General features: G+C 42.1%; 1 protein-coding gene and 1 long non-coding RNA gene across 2 annotated transcripts in view; one reads left to right on the plus strand and one right to left on the minus strand.

Moving 5' to 3' along the window:
• LOC138947338 (uncharacterized) overlaps positions 1-22,014 on the minus strand; it is a 120,209-nt gene that overhangs the window by 50,158 nt on the left and 48,037 nt on the right. The window lies entirely within an intron of this gene.
• Positions 1,970-18,382, plus strand: LOC138947330 (26S proteasome non-ATPase regulatory subunit 3-like). Its single transcript, XM_070318778.1, has 10 exons — positions 1,970-2,258; positions 5,673-5,869; positions 7,092-7,369; positions 8,304-8,494; positions 9,575-9,678; positions 10,512-10,626; positions 12,060-12,283; positions 14,100-14,255; positions 15,806-15,856; positions 17,008-18,382. The coding sequence occupies exons 1-10, from the start codon at positions 2,123-2,125 to the stop codon at positions 17,083-17,085; spliced, it is 1,530 nt and encodes a 509-aa protein (XP_070174879.1). The 5' UTR covers positions 1,970-2,122; the 3' UTR covers positions 17,086-18,382.

A 22,014-nucleotide genomic window follows, 5' to 3' on the forward strand; every position in this document is an offset into this window, starting at 1 on the left:
TCGGTATGAAAACTGATGTCCAGCCGCCGGGTGATGTCACAACAGACTGATATGAAAACATAATGCGCACCTATGGTGCGCCTCTGAAGCTTCTTCTTCTTTATTCATGGGCTGAAACTCCCACGTTCACTCATGTTTTTGCATGAGTGGGTTTTTACGTGTATGACCGTTTTTACCCCGCCATCCAGGCAGCATACGCCGATCAGTTTCAGTCCGGGGGAGCCTCTGAAGCCATATCAACTCCCCCCCCCCCCCCCATACTTTCAGATATCACCTGGACACACACACTACTGTATTTACATTTCCAACCTCCTCACGTCAACAGCAGATCAATGAGAGCAGCAATTAACTCTTAAACATAACACATAACAAGGCTGTTACGGTGATCAATGAAAAAGTACAGAAAGCCTGACTCTGGTCCGACTCAGTGATGCCTATATAGATGGTTTATGCACAGGCGCCAAATTCACACCTGAACAATTAAAGCATCATTTTCAACGCGCCGTGTTGTTTTCTGCTCCATCCGGTCTAATAATACAAAGCATGAGTGCAAGCAAGCGGATGTCTTCTTGTGGCAATGTATACACTCATATACTCGCCTACGCGGCTAAATGCACCGAAAACGAAACTGATAGTGAAACCCCGTATATCAAGGCTATACCGAGCGTGCGCCTCCGCCGGTTTCCGGACTCCCGAGAAAAAAAAGCCTCCGCCGCCCGATTCTTGGCTTGGGTGTGTTCAAAACATCTGTTCAAATCCTATCGATAAGACACTGAGTATGTCTTCCATTTTGTGTTTGGGGTAAATGAAGAATTTGAAGTCCAACATTACATTACATTGTTTTGCGGAAGTTTTTCTAAAGATTTCATAAACAGAAATTAAATCTTGTTAAGGAGAGTTACTATATTTTCTCAATTTTGTTAAAATGTGATGGTTAATTTGAAGAAACTAAATGAGTGTAACCCCTGAATGACATCATTTGTCTTGAAACATTTTCTATTCCGTGACTGACAAGTCCTCAAAATGTGGCGGCGACTTTCAGTCTCAGCACTTTCATACACTTCATCATTATATTTTTGAAACCGTTCAAAATGTGGATAGGTGCCTCCGCGTGATGTAATTTAGTCTGGTTATATTAGGTGCCTCCGCTATCTATTGGGCCGTTGACAAAAGAAACTATGAACGTCTTCAAAGGTGATATTTTACGTCTGTGGGTCACCTGATCATGTGTCTTTTATAATCACGAGGCCATACCTTTCTTATTCACCTCCGATTCAACCAGAGTGACTCATGCATGGCATAGTCTTTCCGAACCTCTTATAGCAAGTAATTAAATTCACACAAAAAAAGTCTTTAATTCATATGACACACAAATGTAAGAACACTTTGAATAAGACGAAAGAAAGAGAGTGAAAGAGAGAGAGAGAGAGAGAGAGAGAGAGAGAGAGAGAGAGAGAGAGAGAGAGAGAGAGAGATTGTTTATTTGTTTGCTTAACTCCCAGCCGACCACGAACCCAGGGCCATATCAGGGCGGTGCTGACTTGACATATAACGTGCGCCACACCGTCACAAGACCGTTTTTCAGTGTTTTCTATACTATGCGTTATGAACAAAACTTGCTAGGCTGATGCATTTGAACGCAGCTCTTTGTGATGAGTCCGTTTATTATAAAAATCAGTAATATATATGACTGGAAAGGCCATTCATTCTCCTACGTCTTATTGACGAACCGTCGGTTCTCGAGTCCCCATGTCTTCGAAACCGACTCGTCGGTTATGGAGCCTGCGTGCTCGTCGGATCCGGGTTATGCCACGGGCAATACAGTAATATGTTTTCATTTAATATTAACACGGAGCAGACTTAATTTAAATATGTTTATGAATAAATCCGACCAAATATTGCTTAGTTTGAGGAAGTATTTTACAAAAGTAATTACCCAATCCTCTCTGTCCACTTGCAGTGAGTGCGAACCTTCGAAGCCGCCATGATAATCCAAACTTGCTGATCATGCCGACAACGAGGATTCGTACTCTCTGAAGTGTATTATTGTTGTTACCTCTTGTATTTCGATTTGGCCTTCGTTATTTATTTGTCTGCTACTGGTGTGACATACTGATTCAAAATGGTGAAAAATAATCCAGCAGATGTGGAAATGAAGGACGTTTCGAGTCCTGGTGGAAGTTCTGTTGATGGAAAAGACAAGGAGGAGGAGAAGAAAGAAGAAGTGAAGAAGCACCCGGATTTGCTAACACTTGAAGGTAATCTTTGATATGATCAAATGTCCAGAATGATTAACCATAAATTATACATCCGTTACCTAGTAATCTTGAGTTCAAGGCAAATGAGAGGAGGATGTCACAGCAAATATAATCAAATTAGAAATGGAATACAGAGTCAGACTGAGAGCACCTAGTTTTTTTTTTTAACATCGACAGCTTCTAGGTCCCCCCTCTCCCCACACAACAACGTATTAGAGAATCTGAATTTTAAAACAACAATCAGTGCACAAAATGTGTGTCATGAAGTGGATTGTAGTGTGAATAAAGGATTTTCTTTTCTGTAAACGTGTTCTGCCCTATCTTATTACACTGACTTCAATCTTCACACCAAACACTCCAAACACAGAATTTTGGGAGGATGCAGACTTATTATTTCCTCACCAACATATAACACAATTCTTCACTTCAAATACATCAATACGAATCAACTTCTCGAACACACAGTTCACACAAACATATACTAGCATTCACTCAATGCATGTAAATACATAGTATAAAGATACTTTCTCAAAGATAGATTAACGCACAAGATAAGGTGCTGACAGACACTCACGAGTTCGTATCACGGCTCACTGCATGTCGTCATTTACACATCCTTGTGTCGCTGAATCCCGTAGATGATGAATTCCCAGAACTCTCCTTATAGGTGCCAAGACTACTTTTCTTCACAAGCCCATCTTGAAGCGGATCCTGTATTTTTCACGTTTCTCCCCGAGAAACACTTCCGCCATTAGCGAAATAAACCGTCGTCTCTACGACCAGTAACGATGAAGACTCCGCCGTCTAGCCATCTCTGCGCCGATGTGGTCTCTTCCCCCACCATCGCCCCGCATTCTCCCGTGTAAGGTCCGTCCCTTGTCCACGCCATGGAAAACTCCTCATGGAAACTCCTAAAGAATTAACCCAAGTCTTAATACAACATTCTCTTAAACCATATCTTCTTCCCAAAACGTTCATGTATCATCTCATACATTCTCGTTCATTCTACATTCACATTCCGTCCACATTCAATATCCAAGCTATACTTAATCTATGAATAACACTGCCCTACATAGCATCACCGTCTTAAACATAATAAAATGCGTAACATTTATGTTCAAGAAATTTCCCAACAAAAACCGTGATACAGTCACAACAAGAATTCTCTTAAAACTGCACACTAGAATTTAGTGCACTTTGTATCCACTAACCGTTACATTCCAGCTATGTATTCCAACTTCAATAATATACAACATAGTACAGACCTGGGAACCCATACGATTTCGCCGTATTCTGTACGCATGATTGTCGAGAATACGATCAGTACGGTCAGTGGGGAAAAAATACGACAAGAAAAATTCCTAGACTACTTTTCTTCACAAGCCCATCTTGAAGCGGATCCTGTATTTTGACACATGATTACAGTTTTTGTCAGTAAAAATTGAAAAAAGGATTTGTTTTAAATGTACATGTATAGGTAAACTTAATTAACGATGTGGCGGACGCGTGTGAAGCATGTTTGAATCATGGATGTTCAAATGCTGTGTGGAGTACGCTCATTTTTCTGAAAATACACCAAGTTTGTTTGAGAATACTCTAGGTGCAAAACAGGGGTTCCCAGGTCTGATAGTAAATCATTTACCTTAAGAGACCCGTCTCTTGAAAGAGTGCTTGTTCCCCGAACAAGACCGACACGCGCTGACAACCTTCTCGGTTGAGAATCTTAAACGCTGTGACGTTATTAAACCCAGACCAGCTACATTTCTCATAAACACAACTCATGTCAAACTAGGGTTTTCTCTTGCAACGCACAAAACTCGTGATATCGCTTCTCCCGTCCCCTACGCATCGCAATTCAATACTTAGGGAGGTTAAAAACACGACGTGGTTGCACATCACAAATATCATACCCACATCTTTGTGACAATGTGCAGGAGGGTACATGCATGCAGCCTGCAGGGGCTCACATCCAATGATCAATGAGAGGTGGCACGGACAATGCAAAAGTGATAGGACATTTGTCCTGAACAAAAATAAATCAATAGGACACCTTTTTTTCGCAACAATTTCGAACAAAACGTACATTTAATCAAACTTGACTAGTTTCTTGTCACAAAGGTAACAGAACAAATAAAATAATTTTCTTGGCAAAAAGGTAACAGAACAATTTAACAAATCAAAGTTATAAAAACGTGTTGTTCTGTCTCTGAGCTAATGACGACAATTCCCTGTGTGACACCCACGGGAATGAAGTCGGCCAGCTTGAAACGAAGCCACGCGCAGGAGTGGGGGAGGGGGTAACGTCTTTCTTCGGCGCCGAAGTTTCACTTTCTAGAGCAACGGTTTCATAAGAGGCCGGAGGGAGCTCAGTTTGAGTGGTACTAGCCGCTGATGAAGGCAGAGATTTGAAGTACAATTGCTTGTGGCCTTTTTCTGGCACCAATTTTCTTTTGGCGGCATGTTGCTTTTTCTGAGGAGAAAAAAACGCGAAGGGAGGCAACTGTCAACCGGTTTGGAGCATTCAGAGTTGCGCCCCTTGGAAGCTCTTCTCTATAAAAAGCACATAACGTCTCCCCAAGTTTCGTCTGCTTGGAGAGACACATTGCTTCGCAAAACATCAATATTATAATTGCAAAAAATCAAACTACTGTATACTAAATTGGAAAGGACTGACAATGTCCGGATCAAATGAAAGCATAATCGGACAATGACCACTTTGTGACAAAAACAATGACACATGTCCTCTTGCAGTTGCATGAAAAATGTATAGAACATTTGGAAAAAATATCCGTGTATGTCTGATGTGGATGTGAGCCCCTGTGCATGTAGTGAAGTAGATAATGTCTTGGACAAAACTATGATGGTGTGGGTGAGTACCTTTTGCAAGTGCAACTCAAGAGAAAAGAAAAGAAAACTATGACTATGAGAGCACACACAGTTTCATCATTCGTTAATAGTATGAATAAGAATAAGAATAAGAATACTTTATTATCTCATAGAGAAATTCAGGCGTGGTACATAACAATAATACAAACAGGACATTGTTTTTACATAAGACATATAGCACTCAATAACAGGGCAGGTTATAAACACACCTCCCACATACCAACAGGTAAAATATTAAAAGCATCTCAATAAAAGGTTGTGGCAATGCTGGCACGGTGTATTATACCAAGCAGTGCAGAGTTTGTGTTTTGATCAGCGTCACTTCCTCAAATTCTTGAGTGCATCATATTTATAGACGATACCATTGCCAAGGTAGCAGTTGCGTGTGTGTTTGTGTGCGTATACATGTGTGACTGTCAGAAAAAAAATCCTTTAAGTGTATCCTTTTGACATACAACTTTTATAACAAGGACAACATCATTTTACTGCTACATAAATTTATAATACATATATGTTTTCTGTTGTCAGATATCAGAGAGCAGATTCGTCACATCGAGAAGGCCATTAGCACGAAGGAGCCGCGTTTTATGGCACGTGTTATGCGCAGCTTGGTCAATACACGTCGGAAGTTGTCACCTAGAGTCCTGCGTCGTCTTATCACCGGCTATTTGACAGTGCCAGAGGCGGCTCAACGCAAAGAGGATCTGTTGCAGTTTTTGACAGAGGTAAGGGGCTTCGCTCACATATATGTAACTTCAGCAGGACCGACGACGCACCGCAGCTTATCCCATCCCGATACCCGTTGCGTGAAAGGAAAACAGGCCAAGTACTCGTCATAATCCCTATCGCGGCATAAATAATAGGCCGTGCGTCGACTGTGCCGCTGAAACTGCGCAGGTATATTCTGCCCTTAACAAACATGTTATCACAATGCGTCATGGCTTATTTTTTATGCTTTGTTTTCCCTCAGATCAGACTTGGAATAACTTTAATTTATACTCATCCACTCTAGGACATCCCTGATGTTGCAAATCAGGTTGAAGTCAGAACTCTTGTGCTGTAGTGCATTCATTGTAATAACGGTTTAAAAATAACAATGAACATAGCCATTCTTTCTCTTTATCTCCTTTCAGAACAGTGAGATTGAGCAGCAGAGCGTAGTGTTGGTCTCCAAACCCCTGTCGGTCAAGTAGGCGACCCAGCTCTTCCTAGTCTTAATTGGGCAGAGTGTGCTTCTAAAAGCTGGCTGCACAGAGCTTTATCATTGAGTTTTTAGTAAAAAAAAAACTTCGGGCAGTCAACTTCGGGCTCAACTAAGGACCGCCTTAAGCGACGGAGGTAGAAGTCTAAGCTCAGACATGTATACAAATTCTTTTATTTTTTTCTTTGTTATTGTTAGCCTGGCTGCAATTTTTTTTTACCTCCGAACAAAGACAAAAAGAGCGGAGCAACACCGCTTTTGATTTCAGTATCACACCTTTCTTGGTCAATCTGGCAGCCCAGCCCTTTGTGGTAATGTGGAAAGTCTTCACTAAGCCTAACTTGATTATAATCACTGTACTGTGAGTGTACACCTGACTATTCTCTCATCTCTGTCTCTCTCCGATTAGGACAATGAGCAAAAGGGCATGACAAGCTGGTGGCTGAGCCATTGCCGATACTGATGGTGACTGAAAGTCTGATCTCTTTTAAATTCCAGAATATTCACACCGGTATGGGTTAGTGTTTTTGTTAACTTAGCTATTCTGTTTCTCTCCACCCAACCGAACAGAGAGCAAAATGGCATGGCATTGCCTTACACACACTCTGGACCAACAAGCACGTGGCTGTACCATTGCTGATACTAATGGAGACTGAAGTCTGATCTCTTTTAGATTCCAAAATATTCACACCTGTCCAGTATACTGTTAGTGTTAACTTTGTTGTTTTGTTCTCTCTCCCCAACAGGACAAAGAGCAGAATGGTACAGCACTGGCCTTCAGACCTCGCTCGGCCAAGCAGGCTGTCCAGCCCCTACAGGTGGAAGTAGAGGTCTACCTGCATCTGCTGACCCTCATCTACCTGCTGGACAACAAGCAGATGGACAAAGCTCTGGCCTGCTCGGACCAGCTGATGGCCCGTCTGCTGCCCCTCAACCGTCGCAGTCTGGACATGCTGGCCGCCAAGTGCTACTTCTACCACTCCAGGGTTTACGAGCTGACCGACAAGCTGGACTCCATCCGAGGGTCAGTGGCTGTGTGTGTCAATGGTTTGCATGTGTGTGTGTGTGTGTGTGTGTGTGTGTGTGTGTGTGTGGTTTGCATGTGTGTGTGGTTTGCATGTGTGTGTGTTTTTTTGTTTGTTTGCTTAATGCCCAGCCGACCACGAAGGGCCATATCAGGGCGGTGCTGCTTTGACATATAACGTGCGCCACACACAAGACAGAAGTCGCAGCACAGGCTTCATGTCTCGCCCAGTCACATTATTCTGACACCGGACCAACCAGTCCTAGCACTAACCCCATAATGCCAGACGCCAGGCGGAGCAGCCACTAGATTGCCAATTTTAAAGTCTTAGGTATGACCCGGCCGGGGTTCGAACCCACGACCTCCCGATCACGGGGCGGACGCCTTACCACTAGGCCAACCGTGCCGGTGTGTGTGTGTGTGTGTGTGTGTACACATTAGCAAACTCCCATCCCTTGCCCAACAGGTTTGGTTCCCTGATGTGCCATTAGAATCAAGAAGTAGGATGGCACTAGCAGTTTGGGACATATATAATTTTTCAGTGGTCAAATAAACTTATAAAGTGAGAAAATGTTTAAGATCATTGTTAAAATCTCAACAGCTCTAAAAATCTGATTCAGTGATTGGATTCAACAGTCTACAGCAGTACCTGTGATGTGTGGAACCTCCCATGAGAGGACACCTCCCTTAAAAGGACATTTTCTCTTGTCCCTTTTTATATTATCTCTATCAAAGTATACCTGTCATGACAGGCCACCTGTAATGTAGGGACACTTTTGGCTGGTCCCAAGGGCGTCCTTTCATCACAGGTACCACTGTACCACAATTTAAGTCACATTTTCAAAACTTAAACACTTGCAGGCAATGGGGATTCTTTGTTGTTTGCAATATATGGCAGTAGCACATTTTCATTAGATTTGTCTCCCTTTTTCAGATTCCTGCACGCTCGCCTGCGCACAGCCACGCTGCATTCCAACTTTGAAGGCCAGGCGACATTGTTGAACCTCCTGCTGCGTAACTACCTGAACAGCAACCTGTACGAACAGGCCGACAAGCTGGTGTCCAAGTCCTCCTTCCCCGACTCGGCCACCAACAACGAGTGGGCCCGCTACCTCTACTATCTAGGTGAGGGCTGGTGAATACTTGCTTTGGGGTAGCTTGTTTTGGGGTGAAAATTATTACAGATGAGTGAGGTTTGCTTACAAATATCACAGAAGGGTGAGGTAGTACAACTGACAAGTTGTTTCACAGAAGATGGATGTAGTATGCTCCTCACTTTGGAGTGTATCATTATTTCTCCTTCACCTTTTTAAACTGAAAGGGCCTTTAGAAAAAGAAAAGAGAACCATTACACGTGAAACACATTAAAATTACACATAAATTCGTTCAAGTTTCAAGACACGAAAGCAAGGAAAAAGAAGTGGAAGGTTAGGGTAAGAATAACAAGTGGTAAGCATGTATGATAGAGCAGCTGCTTGGTCCAAGCATAGATATCAGTCATCATTTCCTTCAGATTTCTTCTTTTCATCTAATGGCAATGCATGGAAGAGGAACATACCATTGTTTAAGTGAATAGGGACAACTTTGGCAAATGATACCCTAATGTGCATTATACAGCTTTATATTAATTATATTTACATTTTCAAATGAAAATGTTATCCTCATATTCATTATACAACATTATATTTCGTCGTTGTTTTGGAATTTTGACATAACTCTATTCTTGGCGATTTTTGTGTGTGTGTGTGTGCTTTAGACTAAGTAAATCAATCTCCATGAGAAATAATCTTAACTACGTATGACAATACATAATTTGATAATCTTTTATCATTCTATCCATACCTGGAACAAATATAAACACGATATCATAATGAAAATGATCAGTTTCTTCCTTCTCCTACAAGCTGTTTAACTTATTGTCTCCCAGGTACGGATATATATATTCGTACCCACTCATACGGCTCTATCTGACCAGGTACGGATATATCCGCTCAGACTGTTAGCTTCAGTCGCTTCCTGTAACGTCCATCTAACGCCTGCATTCCAGCGTGTTGATACACAGTTACTACAATTCTGAGTGACCTGCTGCAGCACAGCTGGTCTCGGCTAAAAAAAAACTTGGTCAACATAGGTGGGGTAGAAAGTGTTAAAACGAGTTACGCCCAAATTCCACGTCGATTTATAAGATTGACAATTTCATTGCAGGTCGTATCAAGGCAGCCCAGCTGGAGTATTCTGAGGCTCACAAACACCTGGTCCAGGCCATGAGAAAAGCTCCACAGCAGAGTGCTATAGGCTTCAGACAGACAGTGAGTTCAGACACTTTTAATTCTTTTTTATTTTTTATTTTTATTTTTTTTTGACGTTTGGGAAGACGCTTAAGCGTGTCCTTTTAATCAATAAACATTATCATTATATAACACACTTGGTATCTGTATGTTTAACTGTACATTAATCTGTGGCACAGAAAATGTATCATTTACTTTTGGCGCGAAATCTTACATTACATTTATTTCGAGTATAGTATAGCTTCAAATCTTGACACACTCTTACAGGGTTGAGATTTGTATGTAAATCTGTGTTAAAAAAACCAACCTTTTTCCATCACTCTATAACACAGGAGGGGGGCACGCCACAGTAAGCTAATCTTTATTTTCAACCCAGTTCCATTTCTGCACTAGGTTCAACTTGAAATGCTTTCCATTTTTGCGTGTCGGTGTACATACTTACTGCCGTTTTGTGCATGGTCGTAGCATTATCGATTGAAGACATTTGATCTTCTAACCCATTGGCCCCCACTGAGTTCACAACACTGTTGAGTGAAAGAGCCTCAGGTTACTCCCACAAGACCAGATCTTGCTGACTTGATGCATGTTCATCCACTTACGCTTTTATTTCTTTTTTCTTACAACGTATGATGAATATTTCCTTCTGGTTCTTTGTGTTTCCAGGAGGTCAAAAGCTTTGTCAACAATGTTCAAATTCTATGTGGAAGGGAATGGTTTAAGACAGTCTTATGTCTGTGATGCAGCAAACATGGAAAAAACCACTTTTTTTCTCACAAATGTGTGCAGTGTTAGAGATCTTATGACTATGAGATCTGATTGTTGTTTTCATCTTGTATTTTTTTGTCTTTTTCCAGGTTCAGAAGCTGGCCATTGTGGTAGAACTCCTGCTGGGAGACATCCCTGAACGTTCCGTCTTCAGACAAAACACCATGCGCAAACCTCTTGCTCCTTACTTCCAGCTCACACAAGGTAAAGTTCTCCTTTTTGACTCCCCTGAGTAATCACAGGGTTCCCACAGGTCATGGAAAACCTGGAAAGTCATGGAATTTGATTTTTAATTTTCCAGGCCTGGAAAGTCATGGAATTCCAATTCAAGTCATGGAAAGTCATGGAATTTAACAAAAATAAGAAAGAAAAAAATCAACCTTTGAAATGACAGGACCAGCAAACATTACCGATAATCTGACTGCGTAGCAAATGCTTGCCTTGCTTGTCGAAGAGACACTGCGTAGAAACTGACTCAAATTCAGTGCAAAGCAAGCCAGTGTCAAAACTGGCAGTGACAAGACGTAAAAAGTTTGCGTGTTCGGAAATGGCGACCTGTGGATCTAGTCATGGAAAATGTTATTGAGGCTCATGGAAAGTCATGGAAAAGTCATGGAATTTTGTTTCTAAAAACCAGTGGGGACCCTGTAATCAGCAGTCTTAGGAATGAGCAGTGTTAGGCTGGCCGTCTGTAGACAAAAAAACGTAACGTTGAAGCTATCTTGAATGTTTTTGAAACTAGAGCTTTGAAACTTTGCACACTTCTAGGGTTTGATGATCTCCCGACATGACCTCAGTATGGTTGACCCCTCTTCAAATTTTGGGGTCACAGCGGGGTCATGTTTGGTTTATAAAAACTTTACAACGAAGATTTTCCTGATGTTTTTGAAGCTAATGCCACCAAATTTCACACATTTGTAGGTTTTGATGATCTTCAGACATGACACACATTTGACTGGTTTTTGTCCATTTTTAAGATCACAGCATGAAAAATGGTTGCTGGAGAACTAGATATCATGGTTACATTGTTTGCACTGGTTTGCATTAAGCTTGTCAGAGTTGCCTTGTGCCAGCATATATCTAGCTCCTGCTAAGGTTGGTCCGCTACTGCTTCAGGAAATATTGAGGATAGTATGGGCTTGAATGAAAGCTTATTGTTTGTGTCTGCTAGTGCTAGGTAGAAAATCAGTTTGACAAAAGATTTGTTTCAGCAGAAGAACAGCAGTGGAATTTACGTATGCATGTATTTTGTGACTAGTAACAGTCCATCTATGTGGTTTTGGTTTTGGGAGTTTTTTGTGTCTGATGGTGGGCTATCCTGAAAGATTGCATGTGAGACAAACACCATTCACTCTCACTTTTCAGATTTCAAATAGTAAAATGCTAGACATTTTTGGTTTACATTAGAAAGACTAGTCATTATTTTTCATAAAACATTCTTCATTTCTTGCCTCAACTGATTCTAGCACTTTCCATCATATATGAGTTTCCAAAAGAATGTAATCCAGGGATGATGCCAAACATTTTGACAATTTTTGTATGTTAAGGGCAGTCCTTGATTTAAGCTCCTCCCCTGTAACCTTTTTCCTCACCTGAGAATAACGGTAGTTTACATGCCAAGTTTTCTCTGTTGACAGCGGTGAGACAGGGCGACCTGCGCAAGTTCAACGAGGCGCTGGCCAAGTTTGGCCCCAAGTTCCAGACGGACCACACCTACACCCTCATCATCCGCCTGCGTCACAACGTCATCAAGACGGGCGTGCGCATGATCAGTCTCTCTTACTCCCGCATCTCCCTGGTGGACATCGCAGCCAAGCTCACCCTGGACAGCCCGGAGGATGCCGAGTTTATCTGTGCCAAGGTCAGTAGCAGTTTGTTAGGGGTAGCTGTGTGGGGGGTGGGTAGCGTTGTGTGCCGAGTTTATCTGTGGCAAGGTCAGTAGCAGTTTGTTAGGGGTAGCTGTGTGGGGGGTGGGTAGCGTTGTGTGCCGAGTTTATCTGTGCCAAGGTCAGTAGCAGTTTGTTAGGGGTAGCTGTGTGGGGGGTGGGTAGCGTTGTGTGCCGAGTTTATCTGTGCCAAGGTCAGTAGCAGCATGTTAGGGGTAGCTGTGTGGGGGGTGGGTAGCGTTGTGTGCCTAGTTTATCTGTGCCAAGGTCAGTTGCAGTTTGTTAGGGGTAGCTGTGTGGGGGGTGGGTAGCGTTGTGTGCCGAGTTTATCTGTGCCAAGGTCAGTAGCAGTTTGTTAGGGGTACAGGGAAACCCCCCTTTTAAGACCTCCCAAAATCTGAGAAAATCGGGTCTTAAAAAGGAGGGAGTCTTAAAATGGGGGTAATATTACACAGGTTATGAACAGAAAGTCTGAGAAAAGAGGGTCTTAAAGGGAGGGAGTCTTAAATTGGGGGTTCCACTGTAGCAGTTTGTTAGGGGTAGCTGTGTGTATGGGGGTGGGTAGCGTTGTTTGCTGAGTGGGAAAAGCTTCTTTGACCACTGAGTGATGAATGTTTGTTCGATAGTTGACAGATAAGCCTTTTGGGTAAGTTGGATAGGCTCAATTTCTGTTATGACACAATGAATAACAATAACACAACAGTGAGCCCACCCTTCTCAGACCTCCACAAATCTGAGAAATTGGGGGGCTAAAAAAAAGGGGGGGGGGGGGGTCTTGAACTGTTAAAGGGGGGTTCCACTATATTCTGAGGTATTTGGGGAAACTTTTGCTTGCTTGTTGTAACTAAGGCTAGAGCCTTTTTTTGTTGCAAGTCTGTGTTTCTTCTAGGAGTGTGTATGATCAGGAGATGCAGTCTTTGTGGTTTGAAGCATGGGTTGAATAATTATATAGTCTTGCAATGCTGGTATTAAAGCAACAGAAAAAGTCAAGACACAGGTGCAAGTGCTCAGGAATACTGTCAAGATTCATAGCTCAGGCTGTGACAACAGCAACAACTACACTGATATATTTCATATCCATGGTTTGATTAAAATGATTGCACTGGGAACCTGCAATAATGCTGTGTATGCCAGGAATGTTACTGTTTTATGTTCTTACATGTTGTGTTGTCTGATGCTCTATCAATGCTGTCATACACCACACCTGACTTTTTGGCTCACGTAAGTGTAGCCTATGCGATCGTAACTTTGTCTGTCTGTGCGTGCGTGCGTGTGTGCGTGTGTATGTCTGTGGTAGAAACTTTAACATTTGAAGACGTCACATTATAGCGTAAGAGGGTTAGACGTCACGCGAAGGAATTACTGAAAGTCTCGGTCATTGTTATTTTGAGCGGGCTGAGACTAGTTTTTTCTTCGAAATTGGCCATTGGCAGTCGTGTCCCTGTAAGTAGGCTACATGCAGACAGACAGATCTAGATCTAGTGTCTCGCTTTCTTGCACAGTGTCACATATGCTTACTATGTGTGTGTGTGTGTATGTGTGACGGAGTGATTGAGTTTGTGTTACTGTTTGTCGATTTCTTACGTGAGCCTTGAAGGCTTCGCCTTCGACTTGTTCTTCTTGGGATGATAAACTTTTGTATGTCTATGTGGCTTTGCCTGAAGCTGGGATTTTGACAATTACCTTAGTATTTTCGTCGCAGCTGTGAGGTGGGGAAAAGGTGTAAAACAAGCAAGAGTAAAAATCATCCATGGCTGTGAAAATAATGTGTCTTATTTATATGTTATGCAGGCCATTCGTGACGGTGTGATAGAAGCAACGATCGACCACGAGAAGGGCTACGTGCAGTCCAAGGAGACAACAGACATCTACAGTACAGGAGAACCCATGGCCGCCTTCCACCAGCGCATCAGCTTCTGTCTCGACATCCACAACCAGTCTGTCAAGGTGAGAAAGCCCAAACAGGCCGTCCAGAATCTAGGCTGAAAAACAAGAAATGAAATGTTGAATTCAAGACGCAGTACAAAACAGTCGCAGATTTTTTAGGTTTTCTATAATGACGTTTGTCTCGGTGACTTTGGCATCATAAGCAGTGAAAAAACAGGCCCCTGCCAGACTTGCTTGACATGACCTCATTTACATGATATACACACGTGTGATTTGAACGATTATCTCACGAGTATCTCTCTCACGTATGTAGGATAAAAACACAATACACAACAGTCACACATGAAAACGGTAATAAGAGGATACAGAAATTAATGAGAATTGTCAACTTAGCTTCAGGTGAGGGCGTGAGAGTGAGTGCAAGAGAGAATTGTCAGTAAAGAGCATGTGGTACAAATGTGTCAAATTACTAAAAATGTTTTTGAAGCTCTGTGGAAGTTCACTTTTTGGCATAAGGGATAGAGCTCAAATTCCACTGGCAAAAGTTCTAGAACGATATAGACAGGGTTCGTACAGAATTTGTGTCTCAGAAATTAAAGACTTTTTAAAGACTTTTAAAAGCCCTCAAAATAAAAATGAAAGACCAAAATTTGCGTGGACTAGTGTTGAAAAACAATATTATAGTAATACTGACGCGTTTTCATCTGGATCTGTCCGACTTTTCAGTTTCCGGAAAATAAAAATACACACACACACACACATGCAGACACACATGTAATTTAGATGGAGGGATGGGAGGTTGAAGGAACATTAGTGGCATGCGATGACTTGAGGGCATCAATGGCTCTGTCCAGTTTCACCAAGGATGCAGCTTTCTCATGAGACGTAAGCGCTCCAACACCCATCGAAGCGACGCTGATAGTCTTCTTGCAGACGCAGCAAAAAGCATTTCACTTATTTCCTCCAGGGTCCTTTCGTATCCATTTCGAAAACTCTGGATTTTCAAGCCACGCATCTACGAACGAGCACAAACCCGGCATTTTTGCTCTTGAGACTTCCAATTGCGCATGTCCCGGATGTAAGCAATTTGCAAAGCCAAAGAGACATCACTCGAGCTGATTTGCCGCAATTTTCACGCATTGTTTATTTTTGTTTGATTTTTTTGGTGATAATTGGACAGAACAAACTAAAGACGAACATTGATACAGATGTTATATTTTCCTTGCACAAGATTTTTGAAATTCACAAACCTGTACAAACCCAAGTGGATTTTTAAAGACTTATAAAGACATGAGAATGGTAGTTCATTTCTTACAAACCTGTAAAGACTTGTAAAGACCGTGCGAACCCTGATAGAGAAAATAGTATAAGACTACATAGCAGTAAGACTGAGAGGAGTGAGATTTTATTTTGTGTCAATCTAATAAATCCTTTAAACAGATGGTTGTGTAAGGGGAGGCAATCCAGACATTGAGTGGATGTTTGGTTTTTGTCCTGAAACAGTTATCTTTCTTGTGTTGCTTTCGTTCATGTTTGTGAGAGTAGTGATACTTTCATATCTACCCATTTTTCATGCAAACAGCGCTTTTATCTTTATTATATTCTTTCAGGCAATGCGTTTTCCACCCAAGTCCTACAACAAAGATCTGGAATCTGCAGAGGTAAACACTTTATATATCTTTTCAAAAGTTTGTCATTGCATTTTAGTACCTTCCTGATGTGTTGTGCTGAACAGTTATGTCCCTTCTTATTACTTTGGTTGGCAGGAAAGATTCAGAAAACGAGTCCAATGGATTGCCCATTGTAAGAGCGTTTTAAGGCCTTTCGATTATGGAGACCCTAGTGGTTTTTTTTAGACTTCTTGATCGTAATGGAGGGCGGGGATGTAACTCAGTCAGTAGCGCGCTGGATTTGTATCCAGTTGGCCGCTGTCAGCGTGAGTTCGTCCCCACGTTCGGCGAGAGATTTATTTCTCAGAGTCAACTTTGTGTGCAAACTCTCCTCGGTGTCCGAACACCCCCCCCCCCCCCCCCCCCCCCCCCCCCCCCCCGTGTGTATACGCAAGCACAAGACCAAGTGCGCACGAAAAAGATCCTGTAATCCATGTCAGAGTTCGGTGAGTTGTAGAAACACGAAAATACCCAGCATGCTTCCTCCGAAAACGGCGTATGGCTGCCTAAATGGCCGGGTAAAAAACGGTCATACACGTAAAATTCCACTCGTGCAAACACGAGTGTACGTGGGAGTTTCAGCCCACGAACGCAGAAGAAGGAGAAGATAATCGTAATGTCTCTGAATTCAACTCCATTTTAAGACTCCCCGCCACGTAGGACCAGATTTTCTCATAAATTTGAAAGTCTTTAAAAGAAGAATCCAACAGTACCATCAAAAGGTATTTTTCTTCTTGTATATGTCTTGAGGCAAGACATGTTGCCAGACATTCACTGAATGGAGAAAATAGTGTTGTTTTAGAATACAGAAGAAATGGTAAACCAAGGCAAGCGTTCAGTGGCAATCAATCGGAGAGTTCGCTCAGGTGTTTCATATTAACTACATGTAAGTATACTCGAAAAAAGTTGTCCCTTTACCACCTTTAGAACTTTGACTGTAGTAATATCTGCTCCCCTGAAAGTGGCGTATGGCTGCCTAAATGGCGGGTTAAAAACGGTCATGCACGTACAATCCCACTCGTGCAAAAAAACCCACCAAGTGTACGTGGGAGTTTCCGCCCATGAACGAAGAAGAAAGAAGTAATATCTGTGATTTTGTCAGAGTGTGTGACGGTGTTACCATAGCTTTTTCATGGTCCCAGGAGAGACGGGAGAGAGAGCAGCAGGAGCTAGAGAGCGCAAAGGAGATAGCTGACGAGGACTTCGACGGCTTCCCCTAACGACAACGGCATTCACAAACCATCAACATCACCAGCATGACACTAGCGTCATCATCAATACATGTACCTCCCTTCCTTGTCTCAGTTACAGCGTTGACAGTAGATCCGTGGTAATTTTGATAGTAGGGCATTAAACGGCAGTGTTGTTGTTATAACCTTTTTTTGACAGCCAGTATGGTGTGAAATGCTGGTGCCACTGTCAAATAACTTTAAAGTTAAAGTTCCAAGTGCTTACATGCTTGTAAAACCTTTGTTGGCATTATTTTCCTGTGCCTTGGAAAATTAGTTTGTGGGGCATCAAACGGCAGTGTCGTAACATCTTTTTTGATGACCCAGAATGTCAACCTTTGGCTTAAACTTAAAGTGCCAGCATTGATGTAACATCTTTTTTGGTGGCTGTTGAAGTTCCAAGTACTGACACACTTGTAAAATCATGGTTGGCTTTATATTCCTGTGCTGTTTCTTCGGCTCCCATGAACATCAACTGATTAACAGCATTTTGAGTTACAATCGTGTCAGCTTTATGTCTTTTTCCCTGTACAGACTTGAAAATAGGAGCTTATATGGGAATATTAATAGCTAACTTAACTGCACAAAGTGCAGACTTATAAATCCTGATATTATGTCAATTTGCGTTTGTTCAAGAGATACACTCACTGTGCTGGGGTCGATCTTTGTCTTGAAGAAAAAAGTTGTTTTGAAAAAGAGAGAATAAGAGGAGGCAATTACTTCGTAGTGTGGTTGGTTTATAATCACCTTTGTCTTGAAATACAGTGTGAGTTTGTGAGAATCAATGAGTGGCTGAAGTGAATATGTGGTGTACAGTTGGGAGAGAATTACTAGAATTTTGCATTGATGTATGTTAAGGCATGTAAAGTTTGTGAGCTAAAAATAAAAATGGGGGGAGGTGTTCTTTATAACGGGTGATCAAATATTCGACTATTGTGCTGAATATTGCTTGACATTTCTTCAGTTTTTGCATTAAAGATATTAAAAGAGCAAAAACAGTTCGCATTTCTTTCTTTTTCACAGAAACAAGACATAACTACAAATGATTATTGTTCTTTGGAAAAAAAATCCTTTTGAGGGGTGAAAAGAGTTTATAAAAAAAATTACAAGTATCTGCAAACCAAGAATGTGTTATGGGTATGTAATGTTAATTTGATTTCAGTTGGCTGTTAATCTTGTGGTCATGTGATTTTACTGGTGTGGAATCCACTTTACTGACTGGAATATGAATTAATCTTTGTGTCATTTGGTCGCTGTAATGGAATGAACTTTTGTTTGAATCTGTAAATGGTGTTTTGTGTGTGTGTGTGTGTGTGTGTGTGTGTTTCTCTGTCTCCCAACCTTGTCTCAGTTGGGGTCCTGATTTGGCCTATTATGGTCCGCTGGACCCGAAAAGCAACAGCTAACTAACTAACTAACCTTGTCTCAGTTTGCATGCAAACACACGCACACACACACACACACACACACACACACACACACACAATAGCAAAAACTTTTATCGACAAAAAAATCACATAACTATAAAGAGCTTTACAGTTATTTTGATACATGACCCGAAATGGCTTCAAAGCAACTATATTTCATACGAATATGGAAGGTTTTTTTCCAGCAGTTCCTAGAGTCTAGATTTCTGTTTTAAAATAGCACGACTTCTATTTCAATACAGCAAAGCCACGGCTTCAAGTTTCTTTTCAAACAGCTTACGTTAACAGATTACTGCAATAAACTAAAAGGCGACTGCAACATTCACATTTCAAAGCTCGGGCTGTAAACATTTTAACCCTTACACTGGTGCAATTCTGTAACATGTTACATAGCCACTGGTGAATTAACAGAGAAAAATAAAGAAAAAAGGTCAATAGGTTTTCGCATCCATGGGAGGTAATCGGAACCGACCAAACAGACTGAGCCAGTAGCGCGACATATGTCGTGACAACCGGGTGACAGTATACGTAAAGTAGCGCGACAACCAGGTGACAGTACACGTAAAGTAGCGCGACAACCAGGTGACAGTACACGTAAAGTAGCGCGACAACCAGCCTAAGGGAAAGCGCTTAAAGCTACAATCTTTGTGCTTTAAGTGGTCATGTACACTACCACATATATATGTCCTGGCTTTTGCTTGGGAAAGAGTATCATTCCACTTATAAATAATCCAAATATCCACAGCACGGCTGCTTTCTGTGCATGCAGAGTAGGACGTTTTCTCTGGATAATTTGGCAGATTGACAAAGGTGGCATTTACGAAATTTTATTTATTTATTTGTTTGTTTGCTTAACGCCCAGCTGACCACGAAGGGCCATATCAGGGCGGTGCCGCTTTGACATATAACGTGCGCCACACACAAGACAGAAGTCGCAACACAGGCTTCATGTCTCACCCAGTCACATTATTCTGACACCGGACCAACCAGTCCTAGCACTAACCCCATAATGCCAGACGCCAGGCGGAGCAGCCACTAGATTGCCAATTTTAAAGTCTTAGGTATGACCCGGCCGGGGTTCGAACCCACGACCTCCCGATTACGGGGCGGACGCCTTACCACTAGGCCAACCGTGCGGGTAATTTTATTTATGAAGCAAAACATTCCAACTATGCTCAGGAAGCAGCCAGGCAGAGAGAGTTACTCATTGTCACTGGGAGTTCACACAATCAATTTTTCCAGGTATAAATCCTACAAAATTTAGCAGTTTCGTTCCTTCACTAGCTGAAATACGATACATATACTTGACCAACCCACCCTACTCTCCCCTCAACAGCAAGAAAACAAACCATCAAAACCGATATTACGTCACGTATTTGATACTAGAGGAATACCCGGCTTCGCCGGGGTGAATCGCGAGACAGAGACAGACAGCGTGGCGGTTCATCACAATCACCTCTGCAAGCGAAGTCCTGTCACACGGGATTGAGAATTTTAGAGCTTATTTCTTAGCCCTATATTTTCTGTTGTGGCTTCTCAAATGCCAGAACATACAGACAGACAAAAGCCGCTAGACCCCATCACAAACAGAACTCTACAATCAACAGGTTTTTTCCCACACACACACACAAACACACACACAGAGAAGCCGTATATATATAATATGTATATCTATATCTATAAATATATAGAGATAGGTGAGTGTATTTTTTGCGTGGCTATAAATTGATTCGACCTTTTCACTTTGACAGTACGAACAACTTACGGGTGCAAGGGAAGCGTTCTGGACAGCGCAGTGACATTCTAAAAATAGTACCTCAGAAACGGGAATTTGGGGTGAACGGTGCGACAGAGACAGACAGCGTGGCGGTTCACCACAATCACCTTTGAAAGGCGAAGTCCTGTCAAACGGGATTGAGAATTTTAGAGCTTATTTCTTAGCCCTATATTATCTGCTGTGGCTTCTCACATGCCAGAACATACAGACAGACAAAAGCCGCTAGACCCCATCACAAACAGAACTCTATAATACATAGGTTTTTGCCTACACACACACACACAAACACACACACACAGAGAGAAGCCGTATATATATATGCATATCTGTATCTATAAATATATAGAGATAGGTGAGAGTGTATTTTTCGCGTGGCTATAAATTGATTCGACCTTTTCACTTTGACAGTAAGAACAACTTACGGGTGCAAGGGAAGCGTTCTGGACAGCGCAGTGACATTCTAAAAATAAATAGTAACTTACAACTGAACGGGAAAGCCACACGAAGGAAGGGAGATAAACGCCAAACACTGGAGAAGATAAGGAAGAGTTACTTATAATGGTGAAATGAACACAAAAACGAACATGAGTTTAGCGCTGCGCGCTGAGAGCACGTGTTGAAATATCTCATCGATGATATTGTGTCCGGGGTGTAGCTGAATACGGTGTCCAAATTTGAAAAAGAACCACCGAGAACTTTGGCGTTGTGATGTGGTGTAGCGGCTATGGTGTGTCGGTATGGGGGCCCGGGTAAGCTGAGGTGGAACCAAAATAGCTGAGGTGGAACCAAAATCGGTTCCGCGCAGCGCGCTGAGAGCACGTGTTGAAATATCTCATCGACCAGGTTGTGTCCAGGGTGTACCTGAATATGATCACCAAATTTGAAACAGATCCATCGAGAACCTTGGCCGCGCATCGCGCACAGACACACAGACACACAGACACACAGACACACACACACACAGACACTAGTCGTATATATATATAGAATCTTCAGCTGCTTCTTTCTTTCTCCAGCTCCCCCTCTCATCCTAACCTACCCCCCCCCCCCCCCCCCCCTATTCGCATTCGAAGACCTTCCTAGCAAATGACAGACCCAATTATTTTACTTACCCCGGACCACGCTTCCGTAAAACAATGCTTATTTGAAAAAAGTTGGCATTCTGTCAGTTCCTGATGACATGATGTTATTGATATTGTGAATGTTTAAAAAATCCAACAAATATTGCAATTAAAGGCACAGTACGCCTCCCGTAAACCATCACAGATACTGTCAGGCTTTTACACACAGTACAAACACCCTTTCGTTCAAACACTCAGCGCTTGAGAACATCCTTGGTGCCCTACGTAAAGAGCGAGCAATTTGCAAAGAATTAATTTTGAGGATTGTCTGATCAAACAACCGGTGTGACGTTTTCATCTTTCGCCGTGTTGATATTTCGCTTCTCGGCCTCGTTGATCTAGTATAAACTCTACACTGAACAAAAAAACACCCTTCGATAGTACTGATGAGCGACCTTGTGTACCTTACATTCATGGGGCCAAATTTGTCCAACCAATTTGTTTTATTTAACTTAGAAATTTGATTCATCCTAAAATGTTTTCCTTCTTACTCAAGGGACGTAACCACTCAGTACACGTTTTCGAAAAATTCGATTTTGGGGGTGAAATCTATTACATTTTACCACCAATTTTCTTCACATGCAAGAAACTGACA

The sequence above is a fragment of the Littorina saxatilis genome, linkage group LG14, assembly GCF_037325665.1.
Source record: "Littorina saxatilis isolate snail1 linkage group LG14, US_GU_Lsax_2.0, whole genome shotgun sequence".
Taxonomy (NCBI): domain Eukaryota; kingdom Metazoa; phylum Mollusca; class Gastropoda; order Littorinimorpha; family Littorinidae; genus Littorina; species Littorina saxatilis.